We start from the raw sequence: 15,652 nt of genomic DNA, 5'->3' as shown, positions 1-15,652 counted from the left end.
GGGGCAGGTGGAGGTGTTTTCCTATCCAGGGATTTGCTTGCCACTTTGTGTCCTCTGCCCTAGATGTGTACAAATGCACAGCACCAGAATGCAGAAAGTGGAACTTTGCAGCTATCCGTTCCTTGCTGATCTATTAACCTCTGAAAGAAGATTCTTCAAAAGATTGCTGAGACTTCCCTGTGTTTCACCAAGATTTGCCTTGCATTTGGGGAACATTGATATGACGTCTTCTGCCAAACTTAGACCCCCCTTTTATATTGCATAAAAGTCTGGGGCACACCAGAGCTTAGCCACCTCAAAGATGCACTTGGTGATGTACCTGGTTACTCCAGCAGTAGAGCCATGAATGGGCTTAGGTATGTTAGGAACATGTTTGGTCAAATTGGTCTTCCACATCTTTGGGAACGTCCTTATAAAATCCTGCTTGATAGCTCCTCAGTCTTAAGGTCAGCATATACGCTGTGGAAAAGCAGTTTCTTAATACTCATCATGGCAGTGTGACTAAGTGATTTTTATAGTGCAAATGTACACCTAACTCTGAGCCATTTTTAGATTATATTACATAAGTTTTCACTGAAACTTTGTATCTCAAGTTCAGGATGGAATTGTGTCACTGAACTATTTCATTTCTAAATAGAGTGATTTTTCCTGCCAAACTCCCTGTTGCCAAGGCGTACAGGGTGTACTAAAGATGAAGATACCGTTTTTCTTATTTTACTATCATATATAGCCCCAAGGCATAAATGGCTGCTGCCATTATTAAGAGCCACAGGTGTTTAAAATGTGAAACCTGCTTTGGGGACATTCATACAAAATGAAATGGTGGTGCTTTACCTTTTTACTGCCTGGCTTATTTGGCAGCAAGCTGATAGCTTTTGATGCTAACTACTGTTTTTAAAATATTATTGTGGATTTCTATAGCTGTTTCTGGTTTAACTTTTTGTTTAACAGTTGGTACCCAAAATAAATTGAATTGTTTTGAAAGATGCAAGCAGAAAAGTTGGGCGGATTCGGAAAAACATTAACTGATTCTACCAAAGTGAGAATTAGATGATTCGTTGGGAAATATGCTGCCTTTAAACCGAGGAGTGTTGTCTTAAGGATTTTGAGGGCCCGGGGCATATCATATTTTGGGGTTTCCTGTTTGGAACAACTTTATATTTTATTGCCCATTTTCTGCTTATTCAAGCCCCATGATGGCAAACAACATTGAATCATATGTTAAGGGTTGAGATGGAGAAATGGATAAAGTGAAATAAAGAAAAGGATCACTTTCCCAGGGGCCCCTACTTTGCCCATGCCTTAAAACGTCTCTGAAAACGAGTAGGAAATGTCAACCTTGTTTAAAAGACAAAAACAGTCAAATTCTAGTCTTCAAGATCTATGTGTTACTGCAAAGAATTGAAATGGCCGAGAAGGAGATTTGTATTACATCAGTTTCAAAGTGAAATATAAAACTAAGGGCTTGATTTAGATCTCTGCGGACGGGTTGCTCCATCACAATGGGGACGGATATCCCGTCCGCCGAAATAGAAATCACATAGGACATAATAGGATTTCTAATTCTTTGGACAGGATATCTGTCACCGTTGTGATAGAGTAACCCATCCGCTAAGATCTGAATCTGGCCCAAAGTCATCAATCTGATGATGGATGTAAGGACAGGATTTAAAAAACTGTGTAAAGGAGACATCATATGCTGAGAATTCTAAAGTTAGTGGAACTAAATGTTGATGAGGCTTCTTTAGCAGGCTTACATTTTGAGTAACATGGCTTGTGTAGAGCAAGGACACGGGAGGGGTAGAATTTTGATTTCTGTTCATTCTAACGTATCTCAGAATACCATTGTAGAGGTTTAGTAGAGGAAATGGGCTACTTAAGAGGAAAAAGAGCAGGCATTGTAGAGGAAATTGGGTAAATAAAATAAGTGGAGCCTTAGCAGAAGTTAAAATATCCATTTGGCCGAGAGAAATGTGTGGAATGGTGCAGAAGTGAAAACTCATACAACACTACATGAACCATTCCATTAAAAATTACAGATTGACAGTAAGAAGACATAGGTGGAGGAGCAGAAGGTGTGAATTGTGGTGAGAGTAAATGGTGTTCCAAGGGAGGGATGTAGGAAGTACAGAAAGGAATTAGTAAAACGAAATGTAGAGATCAAACGGTTCATTGGCGATCTTAAGAGAGAGGCGGTTAGATAGAATAATATTTGAGTCACCCAGAAGAATCAAAGTCCCAGGTGAGAAAAAATTTAGTGGAAGGAAGTTAATCAATAAAGGAGAGAGTCAATAAGAAAAGATGGATGAATCATCGAAAGACAAAACGGAAGAGCTACAGTCGGCCTTTGAGGAAAGGCACACTAGTCAATAGGTTTGTCTTTGGTTTGTAGTAGAAATCATGAGTTGAGAATAATGTATGCTCGAAAAGGAAAACATGCACCAAAATAACCTTTGACTGCTTCTTATTTTACTATATTTCAAAATCCTGAAATAGGATTTACCTAGAAAGTGGGGAGGTGCACTTCACCACATATTTAAAGCATAAGATGGGTCTTCTTTAGCCTTTCGTTCAGGGACCACTCCATGGAGAACGAGGACACTCCAGTCAATAGTATCTATGCACACCTTACTGGCAGATTACCTCTTTCTGGGGTAGGGGATAGTACTACGACATTAATATTGCAAAAACAGTGAAACTCATGCCACAGTGCACGAGTCCCTTCCCAAAGTGGCAGCTCGAAGTAAACACAACTAAAACTAAGAACAATTAGACCTAGAAGTAGTGAAGCCCTGCACTGTCCAAAGTATGGGTGCAAAGGTGTCTTAGAATAGCGGTTAACAGTGCAGGAGAGGCTGGAAAGGGATCCACAGAGGTGTAAGAGCGCGCGCGCGTGTGTGTGTGTGTGTGTGTGTGTTTTTAAAATCCTGTTTCAAATCATAAAAAGAATGATTGTTATACGATTTGCCATTCTAAGTAAACACAAAATGACCAATTTAAAATGTAGTATTACTTCTAAGTTATTTAAGATCTTACTTTATGATCAGACCAGATCTTGTTACTTGCATCACTCGTTTTTAGACAGTATGCATGGTTTAAGCGTTTTTTACAGCTCCAGACATTTCTTGAGGCACTAGCTACACTGAAACCAAATAAATAGGATTTAAGTCTTAACATTATTGTTGGACTAGATTTTTTTTCCTCTTTTTACATACCTCAATCATTTTTAACACATATCGTATTGTATCTCTGATTTGCTTTTTTCATTTGTGTTTTACACCTATTAATTCTCTTTATTCATTTCTTATCAATAACTCAGTTCAGAGAGGGGCTTCCAGCCACAGCTCTCAACAGTTTGTCCCTGGTCCTATTAGTTCGTAGGGTGACTGGGAAGGTCCTGATTGGTGCTTATGATGCTAAAAAGGTGTCCTGTTGACTGTGCAAGAGTCTTATGGTATTGTTGTCCTTATTTCACAGAGGAATTCATGGGTTTAAGTGCAGTGCTTCTGACATTACTATTGCTGTCTGTACTTACTGTTCAGTAACCAGCTTTAGAAACCCCCCAGTAAAGTGTGGCCTTAAAAAACACGTGCTCGAAGCAGTTATGTCTGTCATTTCTTAATCGGAGACGAGATACTGGAATGCAATCACTCGACATTTCATTGTGCAAACGTTCTGATGCCCTTGCAAACAGAGTGACATCACGAGGTCACATATAGTTTTTTTAACCCATACAGAGTAACATTGACTCCAATTAACATTCTCACCTCCATTAAGATGCAGCCTATTAAATTGATAGAGCCCATCAGGTAAGTGTGTGCCAAACGCATTAGGAAGTCCTAAGATGAACGTTATATCACATTATGCATTCTTGTGCTGTTTTATATAATGCACGCCTACCAACTCCTTGGAACTTTAGGGCTCTTGCGAGCTGAGGTACAAGTCTGAAGATGTGTGTTTGCCTCTTGTCTGGCATATCCATAAACAAACTGTGCCCCCATAAAGTGTTGTGTTAGGTGTAGGGTTTCCCTACGTATTATGTTCTGAAATGGGATGACTCCTGGATTGCTGATCGGCCCGAATATCTTTTACTTTCAGGAGGTAAGAACTGGTTGCTCTTCGACTTGGCATGAAGAGTGGGCTTGTTCTGTTCTGTTGGTGACGGGAAAGAATAGTATCTGATGTCTTACTGTATGAGAACTGTTTGGTATTTGGCAGATGAGTGGTGTATTAACTATTTTAATTTGCATAAGAGATGTATCTTTCTTTAAAATGGTTGGTGTTAAGGTAGCATATTTGCTGGCTGGCGTATGTATGCTTTATGGTGTATGTGGGTGATAATTCCCCCACCTAGATGTATCTTTTATGTCTGTCTATGTCTGGTCAGAGCTGGATGCTTCTATTTGAGAAGGAGTAGAATAAGCTAGATTTGGTGTGTGTTGACTGGCTGAGTTAGGGTTATCGTTAGAGTTTGTGCGGTATTTCATGTAGAGATGTGCTTTATTGGTTATTCAAATGAGAGTTTCCTGTGTATGGGGTGGGTATTGTAGGGTCAGGAGAAGGGTTGTGACACACAAGGAGCGAGGAGCATGATGACCTTTGTTGTGAGTTGATTGGCATGAAGCTAATGAGCGAATAAAGAACAGTGTATTTTGGTGGTCGATAGGATTGTTGAAGAGGTAGTGATCATGTATGCGAAGTGGAAATATCTTTGAAGTTGTGGTTAGTTGAAGATGTATGGGGTTGTGTTGTGGTTGGGGTTTTGTTGCATTGCCCTGTAACATGGCTGTGTTGGGATGTTATATGGAAAGTAGTGTTTTTGTGGGTGATTTAGAGGGATGGTTGGGTGCTATGAGAGTGGTTATAGTAGTTGAGTGACAAGCTTGATTGTATTATGCGGTCCCTCTTGTTATGACATTCATGTGAGAGTGCCTTACATATTTATAGATCACTGCCACACTAAAATCTAATCCAAGTGACATTTATCTTCATTAGATGGTATTGCTGAAGTGAGCACACAATCCACAAATAATGGATCTGCAATCTGGGATTGTTGCTGTTGTGTGTTAATTGTTACCTATTATCTTCTATTTGTCAGAATAAACGGATTCAATCAATATTCCATACCAATCATCCTTACCATATTATATTGGGTTACAAACATGGCTATGGACAGTGTGTAGTATGCATTTGATGTTGTTAGTGGTATCTGGACTGCTGGTCCTCATTCAGAGCCATTAATACATTCTCCACTTTGACTGGTCAGATATTGTTTGCCCTGTGACAGGTCTCAAATCTGATTGTTGATCTCAGTGTGTTAAATCTAATATTAAGTACAGGATTCGTATCTAAAATGCAGTATGTTGCCCATGTACAGCCAAATCACAGGAGCGGAAGTGGCATTCCAGACATTGTGCCCCTAATGACATATTTGGTATTGATCTATACAGAATGGATTAAAAAAAACTACAGTAAGAGTACATCTAATAAAGAGATAAAAACCTTATTTAGCTACCAACATAACTGGGTGCTGCCTTTATGAGAAGGGGAATGGTTAGTGTGTTTGCAGTGGTATTAGGTGTTGTTGTCATAAGCGCAGCATGATATGTAGGGGTGCAGCTATATTAGCCAAAGGATTGTGCTTCAATATGCCTAGGTCACGGACATACGCTAGGACTTCTATACGGCAATGACAGGGTTGCTGTCATTGTTTAACTTTACCTTTTGCAGTATGAGATGTTGTAGGGATGGGCTGTAAGTGACATCCTAACTTGCCATTTCTGGGAAAGGAGGGCAGCAATTATTTGGCAGGAGTTCTGTGAGATATGCCTAGGACATCTCCTACCCCATCCCTGGTGTGATGATAGAGCTCAACCTTGCTCAAGCCAAGTAAAAATACCTATATTTTGTATGAAACACGTAAAACATACTAAATATTGTTATAGTTACATAAAATAAAACATATAAAATGACTTCCTTTTTAACCACATATGCAAAAGTTCATAATTTTAAAAATACAAGTTTAAGTTAACAACTGTGTATCCTCGATGCAACAAAAAACACGAGACAACAAATGTGATCAGGGTCGAAGTATCAGATATACATAGTCTCAATATATTATCATGGCTGCCCTCACCATTTGTTCCTGGCTCAACACAATCAAGGCAGTTGAAACAGTTGTCAGACTGCACCTTGACTTAGTAAACTATGCTATTAGTAGTGTGCCAAGCTGAAATTTAATGTAGACTGTTCCTGCTATTAGTGCTTCTGTGGTGTCTAATGCAGTCACACATTTAAATGTGAAAATTACACAAAACCACTCAGCATGCCCCTCTAAAACCTTGTTTCAGGGGGTCTTCCGGAATCTAGCCCAATACAGAAGTAATCTCTGCCTTGCTTATGCTGCAGTATCTTTCAGCCCAAAGAACTAGGAATATTTGGGCTGTAGAGGGGGCGGCCTTAAACTTTTAGAAATCTATTTCTTCTGATAGTTAGTGTGGAAGCTCCTTATACCTATGCCTACCAAATCTCTTCATGAAATGCTCAGTGACATCAGTGCATTGGGCTAGTATCTTATTGCTATTCTGTTTTGTCTATTTCCCTTCACAATGTAATCTGTTCCACAAACAGTTAAAATTGGTTCCTGTGTTTAAGATGGAATCATCCTGCTTCATAATAAACTTTATGTATGTGTGAGGTCTAAATACCATGCATTTCCTTGTGAAGGCGTTAACTAACCCCTTCAGATTTCAAAATGTGAAGTTTTATTTACCAAGAAGTGTAGCATTGCTGGCAAAAGGAATGCTAACAGCTTGTCATCAACAAACAAATGCATTGACACATTGATATCTTGCAATATTGATGCATCATCTAGAATGATCATTAAGAAACTGGACTACATGGTTAATGTAGAAGCAAAGGTGTAGGGGGCAAGGAACAACCCTGTCACCTGCACATATTTAATGTATAGGATTCTGTATCTGCAACATGATCAGAGTTTTCATCATGTATATGTCTAAAGACCATTAGCAATGCTGGGCACACGTTAAAACTTGCAGGAGAAAGCCAGAGAAGGTAATGGGTGAAATTATCAAAGGGGGAACTTTTAAGTATCAATCACTTCTCTATTTCTCTATTGGTAGGTGAAACCTTAAATATTGTGTTAACCATTTTCTTAAAACCTGCCTGGCAGTGCAAACAATTTTATATTCAAACAGCCAATTTTCAAATCTAGAAATGATCAACCTCTCATAGATATTCTTTATTTATTAGTAATCAAAAAATAGTTATTTATATCTCTCCTGCACACCCCTTTTTTGTAGAAATCTCACTCCCTATCCAAGCATAGCAACATTTTCAAGGGAACCTATGTAGTGCTCCAAAATTGCTGTTCAAAGTTGTAGAGGTCATTGAGAATGTCATCAGATCTTGGTGCCTTCCCCATTTTTAACTTTATAGCTCTCAAAACCTTGCCTAATGTGAACATATCCTCTGGTTTGCATTCGGGATCCTGTGTAGAGTATAAAGACACCACACATGGTTCCCCTGAAGCTACAGAGCTGTCTGTGTATACGTCTCCAAAATACATATATTTTCTGCTTTCTGGTACATGGGTTTCTGGCCGGACAGTGGAGACCTTGGCCTCTTTGCAATAAAGGACCAAAATATGCTTGTGTTATTAGGTCTTGCTGCCTCCATTAGCACTGATCACAGACTATGTTCCCAGGTGAATATCCTTTCATAAATCTAAAGTATTTCCTCTTTTTTCTCACATCTTCAACGTACCCAGATTTTACTGCTGCCAACAAATCCAAATTAGCTTGACTGTATTCTTTATAATGCCACATATGTGTAATGTTCATTGCTTGATTTTAACTGGGTTAGATATGGACGTTTAGAGAGAAATCAGCTCAACCAATGCATTATTGCCTGATATGTAATGGTGGGTTTGAACAGGTTATGATAGATACATCCTAAGTGTGGGGAGGACCAATCCGTGTATGGTGTGGAGAAATCTATGCATATTTAAAGAATTACATTGCACTCTTTTTTTTATTACTCATTACTGATAGGTCAGCACAAATTTTGTATTTTTTTCCAGAGGTTCAAACAGGCTTCCTTCCAAGTACAAAACCAAGAGCTCATGGTCATTTTCAGTACACTCTCTAATCTCCATATCATCGATCAAGTAACTCCTGCTTGGCTAATCACTATATAATCTGATTGGGAATGGCAGGTACCTAATTTGAAAGTGGGATGTAGATTGCTCTCTGTAGCTGTTCTGGCATTGCATGCTTGAAGACCTTCGTCAAGGGACATAACAGTGGCCTTATGTCAAATTTATCAAAGGACCAGGGAATATTGGAGTTTCCAAAAGCTGATCTGTGTTTTCAGCATTCACAATAAGTTCACTTGTCAATTTATGAGTGGTAATAATTCACAAGCCACGTTTCTTCGACGCTCAGCGCATGAACTGTCATTCCCTCAGCTCATATTTTCATTATTATAAATTCTATGACTTTTTTCATACCTTGTGTATTGACTCAAATAAATTGCCCTAAGTTGAGTTGAGTTTAAGAGGGCACGAATGTGGTTATTGTCCTGCTTTGCCAACAGTGCCATCTTGGTGCCAAGTCCAATTTTTCAGAATGGGGATAATGTGTCACCTTTATATTGTAAAATAGCTTGTTCTAGTCGACTAACCTCAAAACATGCTCTCTATGTATATTTCAATTGCATAACTGTATATCTTTTGTGAGTGATTTAGAGCCTCTGCGAGATTAGTTTTGATACCTGGCACCAGAACACTTTCAGGACAACACTGTAAGATGTGAAGCATTTGTGAAATGTCCAAGGTTGTGTTTAATGTGCCTTCCTTTCTTTTTCTTTTATAGGGCTGCCAAGATGGACCTCAAGTGTGCGCTGGAGGAGTGTACAATGGCACTTAATTTATTTCTAAATAATAAATTCTCAGAAGCCCTGGATTTGTTACGTCCATGGTAAGTTAATTTTGCACAGTATTTTGATACGTTGGTCCCATTTGGGTTGTTAGAGCCCCCTTTTGGAGGGCTAAAGTATGATTAACGTCTTGTCGTCTTGAAGGCATGAGGGTGAGGCATATAATCTAAATTGGAAGATATTCAAACAAACGGAAACCTTTAGAATTGAATAAGAAATTTGGGTATCCTATTTGTTTACCAACAGTTGTCCATGATTATACTCTATATCTTGCTTACTCTCTCTCAGGGCTGGGACTGTGGGCTCTTTGCCACATATGAATCTCACCACCGAAGATAACAAAATGCTGGTGTAAGTTTCATAGTGTTTCAAGCGTTTTAAAAAAACGTTAACTTAATATTTATTAACAAACTTTAAGTTCAAGAATTTGCAATTCCTTATGTAAACTGGATGATTAATTTAATTTTTGGAGGTAATTGTTTTTAGATTTGTTTTTAGATTGTATTCTGCATTCTTTCATAGCTAGCCATGAACACACAAACACACAAAGTATTTGTTTAAACACACACCACACAAGTTTTACGAATTCTGATAGCAAATAGATATTGATCCATTAGTGTGTTGCGCTTTAAGATGCTTGCATCACTAAATCTCCCAGCTTTTAAAACTCCTTTTCATCATAAGATAACCATTTCCTCTTCTACGTAACTCAATGCTGGTTTGACTATGTTCATCTTACACAATAGAAAAAATGTGATTTAAGGGGCCATTTAAAGTTTGGTAGAGCATTGCGCAAAAAGCTGCAAACGCCTATTTCAGTGCATTTGCTATTTGCCCACCCCATTTAGAGAGTGTCTGGTGATTGCTGGCAGAACTCCAGTTGACTCCACTAGCCAAAACCTTCAAATGGTAGTCAGTTCTATTAAGGGCAGTTTCGCCATTTTCTGCAGGACTTCCATGGAAATCCTGAGATCCTAAACAGGAAACAGAAATGACCCTCACGCACTGGGAGGAAATTATCAGCACAAATTGGTCATTGCTTTTTTATTTAGCAGAAATAAATACCTGCTTTGAATGTTTGCTTCTGCACTGTCAGAAGTACCTTAGATAAATAGGCCTGCTTTCTTTGTGGGGGATCTCCAACTATGGGGGGTGGTCTTCTGATGGGAGGGGGGTGAGGAAGACCCCTGCCAATCTGGCAGAGCCTCATGCATGCTCTAAATGACCTATTTAGTCTCTGACTGGGCTACTGCAACTATTTGGCGGGAAGGACCAAATAATTCAGTGTTTCCTAAATTATGCAATAAGAAAAGGCAAAATATGTGGCATAATGCATCACATTTTAAAGCAGGATCATTTCACTATTTTGCCATGCTTACACAAGGTAATACCGTTTGGGAATTTTTTTTTACCTTATAATTATCAGTTTGATATCTCAATAAAACAATCTGCAGTGAAAGGTTACCTGTCTCAGCCCAAAAAAGGACCGCTACTGTGTGACATGTGTGGTAACATTTTAGTAACTTTTAACCTGTTTGAGCTAGAAACATATTTTCATTAACATTTGCAAATTTTGCAGAACATGATGGATTATGTGGCAAATTCACCTAATCCATAACTATATAGAAAATACCGCAGCTGCAGAATCACATGATTCCAGTAGCGCTGGTCACTTTTAAAAAATGTAGACCTGCTTGACCTGCACAGCTACACACTTCTAGACACCTGAAATGTTAAGTCTCACCCCAATACAGCCACTTTATGCCACTAGGGACTTTGAGCCCTCCTCACCCTCCTCCTTTTACCCCCTGCTTCCAATCCTTCATTCTCCTGCGTTCCTCGTACTTCTCCCAGAACTGCACCACCTTGTTCCATCACTGCACTGCTACAGGTGTTTTTTCTTATCACTCTTGCATCATATATTATTTCCTTAGTAATCAAATTGGACATTCTCTTCGCCATACTCAAACTACTGTCTGTCAACATCTGTTGCTGCCATGGAAAGACACGCCTGGTGTCTAGAGGTAAAAAAGAGATACTACTTACTTCGCCTGGAACAAATCCATAGCTATCCAAATCATCTCAAGAAGCAACACAGAACCCCACCCTTCCTGACAACTTTCACCACACCACCCCATAACTATAAGATGGTCAAAGCTTTAAAGATGTTATAGGTCAGATCACCTCAAATGCTTGCATCAACGCCCTGGAGAAATATCGGATCCAGGAATCCAACTGAGATTCCTCTGGATTCCACCTTTACTTCACGGCTACACATGAACAGTCAAACACCATACAGAGATTGTTGGCTCATTTGTTACATATAATCTTGATCTCAGGTTCCTAATAAAAACTTGGCTTAATGGATCTTCACAAACCATTGTGGATTAGCTCAGCCACCCAGGTGACTCCATCACCTGCTTGGACCACAAAGACTGAAGGCCTTTACATCAGATGGAGCTATTGTGATTCACAGCATTCGCACCACCAAAGAAGCTCCTTAAACAATTTGGTATTCGATTCAGTATTAATTAGAGTCAAAGAAAGAATATTGCTATGGTATCAGTGGAGAAATTGTTTTTTTGAAGTTTTTGCAAAAAGTGGAATGTATTTGTCAAAATTAAAAAGTCAAAAGTTCTCAATGAGAATATTTGTTTTTCCTTTGATTTTATGAGGAATTGGGTGATGTAAACATTGAAACACGCTTTTACCCAAAGCGACACTTGAGTGAATTAATGGAGGTCAATGGAATCACACCATTATTCTTAGGTCTGCACGATTTACAAACCTTATTTTGCGAGTCAGTAACGTATTACTGACGTACAAAATAGAGTTTGTGACTCGCTATTAGGAAGGGGCTTGCCAAGGGCGTCCCTTCCTAATAGCGACTTGCACTGTTGCAGTTTAACACCCATTTCAAATGGGTGGTAAGCCACTCGCAAATAGGAAGGGGTCCCCAGAGGAACCCCTTTTCCATTGTGACTGACCACTGCCTACTCTTAAAAAATGAAACAGTAACGTTTCCTTTTTCTTTTTAAAATGTATCCTGTTTCCCTTTTAGGAAAACGGGCAGCTTTTAAAAAGTAAAAAAAACTGCCTTATTTTAAAAAGCAGTCACAGATATGGTGGTCTGCTGACCCCAGCAGGCCACCATACCTGGGAGTGCAAGCCAGTCCCAATGGGGTCGTAAATTGCACCTGTCTCATGAATATTAATGAGGCAGGCACTTTGCAACCCCATTCGGAATCGCAAATACTGTCGCAAAACGATGCAATTTGCGACTCACAAATTGGAAGGGTCGTACATCTGGCCCTTATAGTATTATATGAGGTCATCTTTTTCAGGCAAATTTTAAGTGGTGACTGATGCACAAGATATTGTGCATTGCTGCTGCTAAGTTTCTTGTTTCTGCTTTAAGAGTTTCTATTGCTTGCAATCTTAGCTCATGTTTGATGCATTTTAGAGGAAGGTCACCATTCTATTATCAGTTTAAGATTTTGTATGGACTGTTTTTAGGGAGGTTTATTAGTTTATATTGCTCTTAGTCTGCCATCACCTTATTTCTCAGTGACTGTGGGGAAAGAGCATAACAGGATTTGGAGCAATCGTATTGTGGTGCCATCTTGGAGGTTAGCTATCTAGGTTTGTGACTTCACTAGGCATATGCAAGCCTTACATTAACTTTATAGCAGGAAATGCTGCGTCCCAAAGGCAAGCCCGTCACTGCATGACGCTGCCCTTCTACTAACAGGCATTCGAGATGGTAAGTATTTTACTCTCGTATCGCTGTGTATTGCTTTTATTACAGCAATTATCAAGTGTCTAACTCTTTACATAACATTACTAGGGAAATTAGGATAACAATAAGTAACAATGGTAGCAGCTCTTATTTTGAGGCATGGCTCTGGGTAGTGATGGCCCAGAAGCCCAAAGCACAAAATATTTTACATGTCCACTCCCTCCCACTACATTCAGTTCAGATTTTGTTATCTTCTAAGCAAGGGTCAGTGAGACTTTAGCTGCCTAACTGGAACATGGTTAAACAAGTCAGCTATACCTGAAGACTTTAAACTCTTATGAACAAACACATCAGGTCGTAGAGTTGGTGAGAAAGTCTTCATTTTTGGAGGAGACTTTGAAGCCTTAGTATGAAAATGTTCTTGCTTAGCAGAGCTCTCTTTATATTTTTTACAAATTCTACTTTAGAGGACTGTTCTTGGAATAAAATCTTGAGTATAATTTGTATGTTTCCCTCTTCTATCAGAATATGATATCAATCATAGTCAAGCACATACATGTTCGCTATGTAAGGAATATCACAATATCTTTAGTTTTCCACTTATCTAAATTTGGGATCGAGATGGTCTTGTCCACATCGATTGAAGTTTCATCCTGCTATGGACGGATCACTGTATGACTAGTTTTTTAATATTTGTAGATTTTTATAAACCTAAGGTTTAGACCTGGGCCAGAAAATGTGCCCTAGTTTGTTTCAAGCTCAGTGTAGAATTACTGTCTGTGAAAAATAGATAAACGATTATCCATATACAGCCATATACAAATCAGTCTTGACCCTGTGCCTCATGGGAACAGTCCAGCCCGAACTGCCAAGCCCAGTCCTTCCTGGACTGGAAGCAAGCATCCTAGGACCGGTTTCGGGGTTTCACCCCTCTTCAGCCAGGATAGCTTGATTCCAGTGGCATGGAGAGCACGGGACTCACGTCTGAGCATACCCGTCCCACTCGGGGTGACAAATGCAAAAACAACAGTTGATGGACAGAATGCAGAACAATGTCATACATTCACCCCAGTACAGAGATCTGGGCCTAAACCCATCGTTTTTTTGCTCACCATGCCATTCCAGTTTGAACCCAGCCATATGCAAATCAGTCTTGACCCTGTGCCTCATGGGAACAGTCCAGCCCGAACTGCCAAGCCAGGTCTTCCTTGGACTGGAAACAAGCATCCTAGGACCAGTTTCAGGGTTTCACCCCTCTTCAGCCAGGATAGCTTGATTCCAGTGGCATTGAGAGCACGGGACTCACGTCTGAGCATACCCGTCCCACTCGGGGTGACAAATGCAAAAACAACAGTTGATGGACAGAATGCAGAACAATGTCATACATTCACCCCAGTACAGAGATCTGGGCCTAAACCCATCGTTTTTTTGCTCACCATGCCATTCCAGTTTGAACCCAGCCATATGCAAATCAGTCTTGACCCTGTGCCTCATGGGAACAGTCCAGCCCGAACTGCCAAGCCAGGTCTTCCTTGGACTGGAAACAAGCATCCTAGGACCAGTTTCAGGGTTTCACCCCTCTTCAGCCAGGATAGCTTGATTCCAGTGGCATGGAGAGCACAGGACTCACGCCTGAGCATACCATGAGCCTAAATCCATCGTTTTTTTGCTCACCATGCCATTCCAGTTTGAACCCAGCCATATGCAAATCAGTGTTGACCCTGTGCCTCATGGAAACAGTCCAGCCTGAACTTTTAGAAAGTTGGCATTTGTTTATCCTAACAATGTGTTCCTTCCTCAGGCAGCAAGGCAGATCTTCCTGCAGCAGGGCAAGAGAGCAGTCCTTCTTCTGAGTCTTCCACAGGTCCAGAACTGATCTGATGAGTGGTTCAGAAGGTACAATATTTATACACGGTGCCAGCCTTTGAAGTTAGGGAGACTACCTATACTACCCCCACATCTGGTTCTGGAAGATTCTTCCCCTACCCTGTCAAGGCTTCAAAATGTCTGGGGTGAAAAAGACTAGTTTCTGGTTCCTATGTGTGTGCTGAAGGCAAGGCCCTTTGAAAGGTAAGTGGGGCTAGGTACCGCTCCATCTCCACCCATTTTAGCAAGATGTCCCATCCTGTCCACACCTATTCTCCTTTTGTGTCATTGCCTGGGAGGAATACACAGACCCTAACAGCAGAGCGATTCACAGTCATGTGACACAGGATACTGGCAAAAGGCACAATTACATACTTCTTTAACCTAGGACAAGCAAAGTGACTGCAAGGGCTAACTGCCTAGCCTCTTGTGTGAGCTAGCTAGAGGTACATAAGCTCCAGAGACCTCTCCTTCCTCTGTCCAGCTGAACAGGCCCTGTGCCCTGCTGCTGGCCTCTGCTCGAGTGAGTCCTGATCCCCAATAGCTGCCCCCAGATCCTAGACTCTTGGCTGTCATCAGAGTGTACTCCTCCTTGTCCTACTGTGGATTCCCTCAAAACCAGCGCAGAACCTCACATCGCTACACCTCGCAACTCCTGATTGGAGGCTCCTAGGAACCAATGCTACTCGACACAACTTGACACAGGACCATGCATCGCAGCACCTCACAGCTCCTGATCATGGGCCTCGTCTGAGCTGATGCAGCATGATGCAGCTCGATGCAGGGCGATGCATGAACTCGCATCTCACCCAAGTACAACCAAGTACCAGCGGGCTAAATTCGGTCCTGTATTTGGCCCACGCTCTATTGCAGTCAGCCTAAACTCATGACTTTTTATCAGTCTGGTGCGACCAGATTTCCTTCTTTGGCGCTTTATTTTTTTTGGTGCTACTTTTACTTAAGGCTTTGAAATTGCATTTGCCTGTTTCTACTGATCGGATTTATTTGTTTTAGTGTTGTTTTATTTATTGAAATGTACTCTGTTTTTCTAAATTCATTTGGGATATTTATGTTGTTGTGTTTTCACTT

At 40.4% G+C, this 15,652-nt stretch overlaps 1 protein-coding gene across 5 annotated transcripts in view; it reads left to right on the top strand.

The window, feature by feature from the left end:
- The window catches only part of TTC39B (tetratricopeptide repeat domain 39B), a 513,680-nt gene that overhangs the window by 369,325 nt on the left and 128,703 nt on the right, over window positions 1-15,652 (top strand). For 3 of the 5 annotated variants that reach the window (XM_085633819.1, XM_085633811.1, XM_085633829.1), the window contains one exon: window positions 8,895-8,999. In XM_085633819.1, the coding sequence (XP_085489945.1) occupies window positions 8,895-8,999 (105 nt within the window). Of the gene's footprint in view, window positions 1-8,894; window positions 9,000-9,251; window positions 9,310-15,652 lie in introns of those variants that run through there. The other 2 variants (XM_085633841.1, XM_085633836.1) reach the window with 1 other exon arrangement.

The sequence above is a fragment of the Triturus cristatus genome, chromosome 2_1 (genome assembly GCF_964204655.1).
Source record: "Triturus cristatus chromosome 2_1, aTriCri1.1, whole genome shotgun sequence".
Classification (NCBI taxonomy): Eukaryota; Metazoa; Chordata; class Amphibia; order Caudata; family Salamandridae; genus Triturus; species Triturus cristatus.
The sequence above is the reverse complement of the archived record's forward strand: the minus strand, read 5'-3'. Positions and strand labels throughout refer to the sequence as shown.